This window comes from Cuculus canorus, chromosome 4, assembly GCF_017976375.1.
Source record: "Cuculus canorus isolate bCucCan1 chromosome 4, bCucCan1.pri, whole genome shotgun sequence".
Taxonomy (NCBI): Eukaryota; Metazoa; Chordata; class Aves; order Cuculiformes; family Cuculidae; genus Cuculus; species Cuculus canorus.
In genome coordinates, this window is record NC_071404.1 from 35518273 (window position 1) to 35530508 (window position 12236).

Genomic DNA, 12236 nt, shown 5'->3' on the forward strand with positions numbered 1-12236 from the left:
TGAGGAGGGGGGAGGGGGGAGGGGCCCCGACGCGGCCAATGGGGAGGCGGGAGGGTGGGGTGACCGGAAGAACGCAGCCAATGGCAGCGGGCCGCCGCGTGACTCGCGCGGGCGGGGCCGCCCTCGCGCTCCCCGCGCGACCCCTGTGACAGCCCATCCCCGGCCGCCCCGGGGGCCAATGGCGGCCAACGAGGACCAGGAGGTGAACGGAGGAGAGCCGGCAGGGGGAGTGGGGAAGGGAAGGGGGAAGGGGGAAGGGGGAAGGGGAAGGGAAGGGGGTGGGGGAAGGGGAAAGAGGAAAGGGAAGGGAGAAGGGGAAAGGGAAGGGGAAAGGGAAGGGAGAAGGGGAAAGGGAAAGGGAAAGGGAAGGGAGAAGGGGAAAGGGAAGGGGACAGGGAAGAGGGAAGGGGAAGGGGAAGGGAAGGGGAAGAGGAAAGGGGAAGGGGAAGAGGGAAGGGGAAAGGGAAGGGGGAGGGAAAAAGGGAAAGGGAAGGGAAAGAGGAAAGGAAAGGGAAGGGAGAAGGGGGAAGGGGAAAGGGAAGGGGAATGGGAAGGGAAAAGGAGGAAGGGAAGGGGAGGGGAGGGGAGAGAAAAGAGGGAGGGAGCTGGGGGAGCCAGGAGGAACCTGGGGAAGCGTTTTGCCCAGCGGTCCGGGCCGAGTGTGAGCTCCGTGCCAGGGCCGCAGCTGGTAACCCCCGCTCTGCCCGGTGCTGCAGATGGAGCTGGAAGCGCTGCGTTCCATCTACGAGGGCGACGCGTGCTTCAGGGAGCTCAGCCCCATCTCTTTCCAGTACAGGGTAAGGCAGGGCGAAGGGCTCCATGGCCTCTGCTGCCTTATAGGTGGCTTACCGGGGATTATTTAGAACGAGTGGGTATTCGATATGCGGTAAAGGCTGGAATCGTAAGCCAGTGTTTCAAGATCTTGGGTACGGTGGTGCTTGTTATTGCAATGCCTTCATATTTAGGAACCTGCTCCCAGCACGGGTTTATTATCCCTCAGCTAGGGATCCTGATGACTCGTCTGTGCACTGCGTAGCTGGAACTGTCAAACTGGCTGAAGGAGCATGCGTGCCTCGTGGTGCTTAAACGACCTGGTCAGAAATGTTGCTTGCAGAGGCGTATATACATAGAGCTCTGAACCTGCCTTATTGCTAAATTACGAGGTTCTAGTCTCTTGTCCAGAGAGACCACCAGGGTGACCTCCGAAAGAGGAATTCCACAAAACGCTTTGGGTGTTTGCACTGATATGATCTGTTCTAGGGAGAAATACAGGGAGTGCTGCTGAGCTTGAGATATGGAGTGGGATTCTGGTATGAAATTCTTGCAAGCTTTCTCAAATTTAAAAATCTGGAAGTTCTTGTGGGCGTGGACTGAGGCAGATCTTTAGACTGCAGGGAGCTTTACTGATGAAAATTTAGGCACCCATGGGACAGAGGAGAGGCTTCTGAAAATGCCACATCCCTGTAGTAGGGAGGAGGTGTCTGAAATCACCTTATCACAACTTCTCCAGTAACTTCAGAATAATATCAGTAACTGTAATGAGATAAGTCAATTTAATTAATAGCACTTGAATCCCGTGTGTGTTAGGTGTAGCCTTCCTTCACTGTTACTAGTAAATTTAATTTCCTCAGAAGAGCACATGTGACATGCCAACCAATCTGCAGTGTATTGTTCTACATTTTTCTAGCTTTGTTTGTTGCTGATTTTTATTAGATGAAAAATAATTGTCAAAAGTTAGAATTCAGTTTAAATACAGTGTAACTTAGCATCAGACAAAGGCGATCATGCATCTTTACCGCGAAAAGGAATTTGTATTACAAGAGGGCAGTAGTGCAAGTAAGCGCACGAGAAAGTTGAAAGAATTAGCATGCCGTTTCTCTGATCCTCGTTTGTCTCACACACGTCTCACATACAAAATACAGCTGTTTTATAATCAAGTAAGACTACCCAGTTTTTAGGTTGCACTGACAAAGGAGGAGCATAGTCACGCAGCCTTGTGTATGGATTTGCTCAGTGCACAAAGTGCTTTCTTGGGAGAAGAGCTCTGTAAACCATAGAACCAGTTGCTCTCTTGGCAGCAGCAGGGATTGGGCTTCAACACTGTAAGTGATGTCTTGATAAATGTTGCAGACTAGATTTTTGTTTGTTTGTTTGTTTGTTATTTCATCTCTAAACCAGATACTTCTGAATGTCAGTTGATTCAGTCTGTTGAAACTTACACTGTAAATAAAAAAGCAGCTACTTTTCTTCCCTTTTTTATCTTTTTTTTTTTTAATTTTGGAGTACAGTAGCTTTACTGTGATTAGGACTTTTTTTCTAGCTCCTCTTCATTCCACATAATTTGGTGAAGCAAGACATTGACTATTCTGTAATGAGTAAAATAAGGGAGAACTTTCAGGTGGTTTCAGAATGGTGGTTTTCACTTTTACCAGCTTTATGATGATAGTCTTCCAAGTCCTTGTGTGAAACAGTTACTTCTGTTTGTACAGTATGTCTTTGTTAGAACTTGTATTGGTTTGAAACTAAAAAAAAAGGAATTTGTTTTTATTTAACTTAATGTAATTGTAAGGATCGTATATGTCATTTGGGTTCATTAAATTGGCTTGATGTGCGTGATTATTTATATTAAAGTACACCTCTTTTAATGTTATGGGGTTTTTATGCAGTCTTAATCTGCTGGCTTCTTAAATCGTTTACTACTCATTCTTTCTTATAGCAGAATGAAATATCTGTAAGGATAAGACGTAGATATTGAAATTCTTATCTATTATTTTTGCTGTCTTGGGTCACTAGTTTATCATCGTCTTTATTTCAACACTGTCTTGTGATTTGGTTTCATATTGCTCTGCACTTGGATGCCTGTGGGGGAAAAGGCTTCGTCTTTTCTGTTCTCATATATGGTTGCATAGTATTTTTTAAAAAACAAGCAATTGGAAAAAAAAAGCCAAACCAACAACAAACCATAAAGAGAGCTTTGAATGTTTTTGCTGCTTTTCCTAGGATGAAAACTGCAGGCTAAAGGTTAATAGGGATATCGTAAATTTAATACTTTTTGTAGATAACCACTTTATTTTCCAGCTGATAATTTTATGAAAATAGGTTTTATCTTAAGGATTTTGGATAATCTTAAAGGAAAGGCTTGCATTTTGTCATTATAATCCTTAATAAGTGACTGGAAACTGTTCTTATATAAAATATTTGTTTTCCCTTCAGGTAGGTGAAAGTGGAGATCCCAAAGCGTTTCTAGTAGAAGTTTCTTGGCCAGAAACATATCCACAAACAGCACCAGTCATATCGATGGATGCTTTCTTCAACAACACAATGTAAGTATGACAGCTTCACTTCTTGGCTTTATATGTGGGGGCTTTTTGGTTGACAAGGTTTTCTTCATTTGTCTAAATTGTAGTTGAGATTATGATTTCTTTCAGATCATCAGCTATTAAACGGAGTATATTGGATAAGTTAATGGTAGAAGTTGAAGCAAATCTTGGAACTGCTATGACATACACACTTTTTGAATATGCCAAAGATAATAAAGAGCTGTTAATGGAAAATCAGCCTGTTAGCACTGTGGTGAGTAGATACATTCAGATTTTAATTTCTTGCTTTTAAAACTGAAAAAAATGGCTGTTAGAACTCTAAATACTTCATAGCTCTGTCAGTATATTGAGTATACTCATGTTAGTGGCTAAGCAGTGACTCACGGAATATGGTGTCACAATGCTCTGCAGTCTTAATTGTTATATTTGTTATTTTGCTGTATACCAAAATGTTTATGGGCTCCAGTTCCAGCCCACAAAGTAACATTAAAATGCAAACAGGAGCAGAAGGAGGACTAAGAGAGAGGTGAAAGGAAGATTAGAGGCATCTGCTTGAAGGCAAATTACTGCAACCTTCCTGGGATGCAATGGCTTGCATAAGTGCACCTCCAGGTCTTGACTGAGTCAGGCTGGGTCTGTTTGTGGCTTCTGTGTTGTATAAGGACATTATTGGCCATTGTGATGCTGTAGATTTGCTTTGAGGAAGAAGTAATTGTTTCCATGTTTGGGAAGTCTGAATCCCTTAGGCTAAATCACACTCCCTGGTTAGATTTAAAAGGTGTAAGAGGTGTCCTTTGCAACTCTGAAAGGGACTCATTCCAATCCCCAACATGTTTTTTTAAAACTGCAGTCATGATTATATATTGATTGAACACTGTAGACTGACAGGAGTGCTTCTGACAGTCGAGATACTTCAGTACATCAGGTTCAGTAGTTCTACACAGAAGTATCAGTGCAAATAATATGTGAAATATTAACAACCATTTTTATCCTTCTCAGACTTCAGTAAGCAATAGTATTGCGATTGGAACTCCTGCTGTGCCAGCAAGTAAGAAAAAAGATAAAAAGGAGCAGTTATCTAAAACCCAGAAACGAAAACTAGCTGATAAAACAGGTCTGTTTACTATACCTTTGTTTTGTTTGAGAAGTATGAAAATCCAAATTTTATAGCACTGACATCTTGCTAGAGTCAGAATCCGTAATTATTTGTTTGTGAGGTTAACTACTTTAAGTCTGTGGTCTCTCTTTTTCTTGATTCAGATGAATTATTCTTGCCTGAGACGTTAGTTCTGACCAAAGCAACTTTCTGTAGAGGACAGATTTCAAGCTAATAATTGATTCTGTTGTTTTTTGTGTGATAGCAGTTTCTGTGTATAGTTTGCCTGTCCTAACATATAATTGGCATATTAGATGTTGGCCATGTAAAGGAAAAGCTGCATAATTTTTTTCTGTTTGACAAAATGTATCATTGCTGGTCAGGCCAGCTCATCCGGAGTTGCCTCTAAATTAAATACCGGATGGACTGAGGTGTTTTTATTTAAACAGAATTACACTGAAGACCAAGATATGTTTTAGGAGATTTGTATCTGGTTTTGTTCTCAAGGAGAAATTAAGGCTTCTGCATCTCTGGAATTTTGTGTGTTGATTTTAAAGAAGATAAAGATCCCCCTTAGCTTGTGTGTTGAAAATAAAACCTTCTCATTCTGCAGATAACAAAGGGGAGCTTCCGCGAGGATGGAACTGGGTGGATGTAATTAAGGTAACATGATAGTATTATATGCAGTATTAAGAAAACACTGCATATGTACATTTAAAATAATTTGTACTTCTGTCAGAAGAAAAATGATCTAATTTTTTTCCTTGCTTTTCTTCCTAACTTTGTTTGGATTTGACTGTGGTGTCTGATTCATTTCTATATGCGTACAGCATGTAAGTATTTTCAAGTTATCTATTTTAATGTTAAAATTATTTGCAAGAAATAGTAAGAACTGTTGCTCATTTTGGGTTATGATTTGCATATTTGTCAAATGCTTTAAAATGCTTAGTTCTTCTGACTATTAAAGTCAGAAGGACTGTGATTCCTCTTTAAAGTTTGTTGGTTTAATATTTCTTTTTTGTTTATTGAGTGATTACATTTTAATTTTATGATGAGAGCTCTTTGGCCGAAAGAGCTGCAGATATTGTCTCCGTATGGCAACAGGATGTAAAATTAAAGTTAGTGGTGGTGGCAGGTTCTGGAGTGCCATGGATAAGTAAGCAGAAAAAAAGGAAAAGGGGGCACCTTGCTGTCTCCTACGTTCACCGCCAGAGCTCCTCCAGTGAATAGTTCTTTTCTAGTTGCTCCCTCAGCGCTGAATTCTTGTTGCTTCAGTGGAAATCAGCATAATGGCTTCACAATTAAAGCAAACTATTTTATTTTACACAACTACAAGTAATTCTCAGTGTAAGACCTAGTACCCGTTCCAGTTGTGAAGTAAGAGCAAGTTAATGATGATGGTGGGTTTGGGTAGAGTCCTTCTGAGTTAAAGTGGCGATTTTGTAATGGACATCTTGGATTCTAGATAGATTTCACGCTACTTTTAATGGCTAGGTGTGCTACATTTAATAATTATAAACTTAGCTTTAAAAAAGAGAAAAATAGTAAGTTAATGTCTCTTTTTGTACCATGTAAATTTCAACATAAGAATTCTCTCAAAGCTATGTGGAGTTAACTTTTTCCGTTACTTCATCTTTTTTTTATGTTGGAGAGCTGATGATAGAGTCTTCAAATTAAATAGCAACAGTACCCTAAGGTTTTTCCTTGGGGTTTGTGGTGGTGTTTTTTTTTAAATCAACTTTCACATCAGGAAATAAGTTTAATGTTTAAGCTTAATAGTTTTTATTTTCATTCTCTTCGTACAGTAGCATAATCGGTCTGTATTATTAATTAAATATATGTGTCTTCTGTGTAAGATGGAGATAATGTTATTCTTGTTTCCTAATAAATGGAATGGCAGTCTAAACTTTGAATACTTTCTTTTTGTGTCTCTTTTATAGTTAAGCAAAACTGGTTCTAAAGATGATGAATAAAGGACTTTGGTACAAGGAAACTCCGCCTTTTAATACAGTGCAATTTTGGGTCACCATCTTTCTCTTAATAACTTTCATATTTGTTGACGTAAACATTTTATAAAGCTCTATTTCCTAACTCGTAAACCTAGTCACACAAGTTTATCTGGAGACTCTGTGGTCTTTGGGAAAAAAAAATACAAACTTGCCTTAAATGAAGGTTAGAATGTGACAAGGGATGAAGAGAGCCAATGTGGTGAAGTGAGTAGTGCTATATGCAGTGTTTTTTAATTTATATTTTACTCTGTAGTAAAATCCTGTTATAGTGATCCCAATAATACTGTAAACATTTCCTGATGTTCTTATTCCAGTTGAAGAAAAAAAACACTATAACAGCGATTGGCCACTTGACAGCATAATTAAAAATAAATTATTCCATGGAAACATGACCTTTGTCCTTCATTTATGTAGTATGAATGTAGAAGGAGAACTTAGAAGTTGTTACATTGCAATATAGACTAGAACTTGTGGTCCTGTTTTCACTAGTTGTTGGCTGAAATAGTAAATATCAGCAAAAGCAAGGCTAGATATCCTAGTCACCTCAAAAATTAGTTATTACAGCAGGAGTATGTCTTCTTTATGCTCTGCAGTGTCCATCTGTTAGCCTTTCTCCACAGGGCATCTTTACAGAAGTTTGGATGTCTGAGAGGAGGGGAAAGTGCTTTCTCGCACGTGTTTCAATGAGTGGTGGGATTTTTGATCTCCTCTTTCATTGGGGAAATGGATATTCCTTAGAGAGGTTCCTGAGTGGTGGGATAGTGGAAGTCAGCATTCTGCCAAACGTGTTGGGAGAATGTGAGTTGGTTTTTTCCTTTCTGTTCTCTTGTATCAGAAAGAGACGTCATCTTCACTATATGAATGGTTACTGATTACAAGATGCCTTAATGTCCTTTATTATTTTTGTTTGTTTTGAGATGAACTTTAATAAATGCCTATTTATCTCCTGTGGTATGTGCTTTATTTTTTTAAACTGTGTATTGCCTACTGCACCAAGTTTGAATTTGCAAAGGATTTTCTATTACAAAGAAAGCCTTTGGTGAGAGGGATGTTGGAGGTGCAGGCTGGATGCTCTGATCAGTGGTGCTAAGAGCCTTTATAGCCAATAGAGCATATTTTATGTGACTGTCATGTTAGGACCTCATTTGGTAGAGTGGAAGTGTTTATGCTGCTGTCTGTGTAAAGAGAGCTTATGTGCAACATACATTAATGTAGTTCTCTTAAATTCTCTTAAATTATTTCTGTATTGTCAGAGGATGATACACTTCATGTTGCTAAATGCTTGTCTTCATTACATGTATAAAGCAAAAAGAGCTATGTGAAAGATTGTGACTGCAGGTGAAGGAAAAAAAATTGAATTTGTGCTGTGGTGTTTACTCTTTTGAAGAGATCTGAAAGAAATATGGTCTGTACTGCTGTTATCCAACAGAGCAGTATTTTTTACTGAAACATTCAAGCTACATTCAAAACAATTGTGTTTCCTCGATATTATCTCTTCAATACCTCTTAATTTCAGAAAGTTGTGGTTTCTTTTTGCACTAAACTGGCATTTAGTAAAAGCTGGTAAAGTACACAAAGTGTGACATTTTTCCAGATGATGCAATCCTGCTGTTGAACAGGAGGCTCCTGGCTGCAACCTGAGCAAAAGTGTCGGGCAGGGAGAAGTTTCTCTGGTAGTAAGTACATGGTGATCCTGTAACAAGGAAGGGCATTTAGCTTTAGTCTTTGCCAACATATGAATGGGCAGGACTTTCAGTTCACAAGTTCTCCAATGGGAATTGACTTGTTCTTGATGCAGTATGAATCAAATTGCCGTGACAATTTATCCAAATAGATTAGTTACAGAAGACGGGGGAGAGACGAATAAGAGCTACGTCTCTCACTTTTATTGCATTCCTGTGTGTAATGGCAAACTTGTTAGCTTTGTGAAATGCTTTAGTTTTCAGCTCCTACCCTGCCTGTATATCACATGTTCTTGTGGAGGTATCTGAGCAATCTCCCCTTGTTCTGTTAGTAAACATGTTTGGAAGTCTACTTTAAAGGAAAATCTTTCGCATCAAGAATTTTTGTATCAGTTGTTTGCCTCTGTGTAAATTCTGAGAGGTGACTTATGTCGTTAAACCATTTTCTCATATCACGTGATGGTTGGAACAGGGTCATTTCTCTAGGTACTTGATATTACAGAGAGGCCTGAGCACTGGAACCTGAGGGGAGAGAAAATGTAATGATTCTTATCAAGGCACACCTGTAAATACAGATCGTGACTACTGAGGGAATTCTAAACACTGTTGAAAAATACACCATCCCACCCCATTTTAAATTAAAAAAACATTGGCAGTGGATAAACAGAGGTTTATTTCAGTGGGGCTGCGCCAGCTCTTTAAATTGGTGGGTTTTACAGCTTTTTTGAGCTTTGGTTGGCCTGAGAAGACAAATGCCAATATGAGTAACAGTAAAGGAAAAGTAGCAAGTGTCTAAAATGCAGGAACATTAAAAAGGAATTTGTTAATTTACAAAATATTCCATACTGCATGGATATTGATTGCCTTGCTGAAGAACTAATTGTAAGGGCTTTTTAAAAAATTACTTTTTATCTATAATGTTGTTGCAGTAATCACTTAGAAATCTCACTAAGCATAGCTTACTTTTTGCCCTTTTTCAGATCTGGCCATGAGAGTCTTTCTTTGGGACAGATCTGGTGCAGAAAGTTGAAGTGGCAATACCAATGCTTAAGTGAAGTTTAGTTTTTCTGACTGAGAGTTAACTTAAATTTTTTTTCTCTGCAGTTTTTTAATACTTACTTGAATTGCTTAACATTCTTAATGCCTTTGAAAGTTAATTCTTTTTAACTATGCATTTTTTTTCTTTCCAAACTTTTCTCAGCAGGCTGTTATTTTGTGGTTTGTTTTCTTGACGTTAAGGGGGCAGGGAGTCCCCCCAGCTCCTTTTTCCTCTCTTTCAGTCCTTATGATCCCCTGAGGCACATCCCTAGGCGGTGCACTCTCCAGCCTCAGCTTACAGGAGCTATTTGTATAGGTGGTATGAAGGTTTTACTATAAAATTATTTGGTGTCACTGAAACACAGTGACCTCCAGAATCTGTCCAGCTCTTTTGGTCATTGATACAGGTATTTGAAAAATAATAAAGGTGTGTTTCAGGAGTGCAAGAACTGTCAGCATCCGTTGATATTTTATCTTTGTCTCTTTGGATAAAACCTCAGAGCAGTCTTTAGTTGCTTTTGCTTGATGTTAAATACTAAAACCATTCATATTTGTGCTGTTAGTACTATAGAATCATAGAATGGTTAGGGTTGGAAGTGACCTTAAAGATGATCTGGTTCCAGTCCCACTGCCATGGGCAGGGACACCTCCCACCAGACCCACCAGACCAGGCTGCCCAAGGCCCATCCAACCAGGCCTGAACACCTGCAGGGATGGGGCAGCCACACCTGGGCAACCTGTGCCAGTGCCTCACCACTCTCATAGTGGAGAAATTCCTCCTTATGTCTAGTCTAAATCTGCCCCTCTCCAGTTTATAGCCATTCCCTCTTGTCCTACCACTACAAGCCTTTGTGAACACTCTCTCCCCAGCTTTCTTGTAGCTCCTTCAGGTACTGGAAGGTTGCTATAAGACTGGAATGTTGCTGTAAGATGATTATACCAAGACCAAAGCCGTTCCATGGTGCTATAATGTCTCAAATCCCAGGGAATAGTGTGCAGTGCCTTTAAGTGAGTCGGGTGGAGGGATGACAGCCATGTCATTCATACAGTATGTACCACTCATATAGTATGTATCTAGTGTGTCCTGCTCGCCCTCTTTGTTTATCTGGCACAGCTGACACCGAAATCAAGGCTACTAATGTTTGTAGTACCACTGGGACTGGTGACGTGTGGGGGAATAGGTAAAGCATGACCAACAGATGAGTGATTGGATTTTGATAAGTAAAAGAATGATAGGAAAAAAAGCCCTCGTTTCTTGATATAGAACCTTTGGTAGAAGTGCAAATGTAGGGAGGCTGTTCTCCTCGCAGCTGAGGCAGTAGAAGTGGTTTGGGGTTGTATCGTGAACTTTGTGTCAGGAAAGTCATTGAACTGGTCTGAATCAAGAATAGTTCCACCTTAGAAATTCTTTCCTTCAGCTATGTTTTGTGGCTTATAGTGCGTCCCCTTAAGTACTTGGAGTTAACAGCAGAATGAAAGAAGGAGTAAATGTTCACTTAACAGAGAAAATACCAGAAGCATGATAGTTATGGGTGGACTGGAGGAAGGAGGGGAGAGAGAAAACCATCCTTTTACACAAAGCTGGAAGAGCACAGGGGATAAATCTTCATTGCTGTAGGTCAATACAACAGAACTAAAGCTAAGCTTATGGTTGCAGAGCTATCAATTCTAGAATGACTTTGGGTTATAACAATAGACAAGAGGGTTGTAGATTTTATTTCGGTCACTATCACCTATTCTTTCAGCAAAATGGATTTGGCTTCATTTCAGAGTGGAGCTGCTAGCTCATTGTTGTGTCTGACTGTTGTGGCTCCTGTTATTCTCTTTCTGAGCCCATGGAACCTCTGAAAGTTCAGTGTACTCTCAGAAATAAGTGAAGACAAAACACATTGGGCACTGGAAAATTGTGTTAGAACATTTGACACGAGTGAAAGAATTAACTGTGTCTTTTCTCTCTTTCATTCAGAGGAAAGTGAGGAGTGACTTCAAATGGCTGAATTACACCAGACCTATGAGAATCTAAATCTAGGCACTGGTGCCCTGTGTCAGACTGAAAGTTTGTCTGTCTAGTTTAAAATTTTACATAGCTAGGCCTTGGTACTATGCCTGAACATTCATGCTTGTGGTTCCTATAGCAGCGTGTGTTTTGGGTATTCATATTTACAATACAGCATAAATCTGAAAACTGTCATTGTGATGGTATGCTGCAGGTTGCTTATGTTGTGAGATCGAGTAAGGTCACAGCAATGAGAGAGAAAACTGAACTGTAAGTGCAAAGATTCAGTGGAGACGAGTGGGGTTGTGGGGTTGTCTCTGAGGGCATAATTCCTTCTGCAGTATCTTTGTTACTGTCAATGATAAGTAAAAGTCATTCTAGGATGAGTTTGGAAGGTAATCATTCAAGTAGAGATAATCATTTCTAAAACAATTATCTGTTATAGTGTCGCTGAGGCACAATAAATAAACAGCCTTGTATGCAGTCACTTTTCAGAGCGGGATCTTACTTTAAATCAAGTAAGTGTTTCTGTCAGTAACGCATGTTATGATTTCCTGCAGGACAAACAAACATGAAGAATGCATTACTATCTTAAGAGTCACCATCTCCACTGTAGGGAACCATTTGATCTATTCTTATAGAGAAAACTATCGTTCAATTGACCTTGAAGAGAGAGATTTTATAATAGTACAAGGGAAAATGTAGCAGCCCATTGATAAAAGTCTCAGGGAAATTAAATAGCCTCTAATAGATGGTTAATGAGTTTTCACGGCATCACCAGTTTTATATTTTTCTCTGAAGATCAGCAGTAGACTATTTCCAGTTTTGAGTTAACTGGCATACAGCACGATTATGATTTTTTTCCCCCTCGTGTTATATGGCTTTTGATGATAAAAGTACACGATATAGTATAGAAATTTATTTCCTAGATTGAAACAGTGCGAAAGTTACATATCCACTCAAATAAACAAATTCAGTCTTACTCAGAAGTATAAATGTGCCAAAATTGAAACAGCCTGTGTGATGTCTATATGGAAAAGAGTGCATAGGAAGATTTTTCTTTCTGTGACTACATGGTTTTGGGGCTTTGTATTC

At 39.6% G+C, this 12236-nt stretch overlaps 1 protein-coding gene across 3 annotated transcripts; it reads left to right on the plus strand.

The window, feature by feature from the left end:
• Window positions 1-51: 51 nt before the first annotated feature.
• Window positions 52-7379, plus strand: RWDD4 (RWD domain containing 4). 3 transcript variants are annotated; one of them, XM_054064492.1, is made up of 8 exons: window positions 53-202; window positions 717-797; window positions 3214-3323; window positions 3429-3573; window positions 4320-4434; window positions 5030-5079; window positions 5247-5249; window positions 6357-7375. In XM_054064492.1, exons 1-8 carry the CDS (start codon window positions 179-181, stop codon window positions 6387-6389), a joined length of 561 nt encoding a protein of 186 aa, XP_053920467.1. In that variant the 5' UTR covers window positions 53-178; the 3' UTR covers window positions 6390-7375. The 3 variants fall into 3 exon arrangements, with proteins under 3 accessions (XP_053920465.1, XP_053920467.1, XP_053920466.1); XM_054064490.1 differs by having other exon boundaries at window positions 52-202; window positions 5247-7379; XM_054064491.1 differs by lacking the exon at window positions 6357-7375 and having other exon boundaries at window positions 5159-5372.
• Window positions 7380-12236: the final 4857 nt, after the last annotated feature.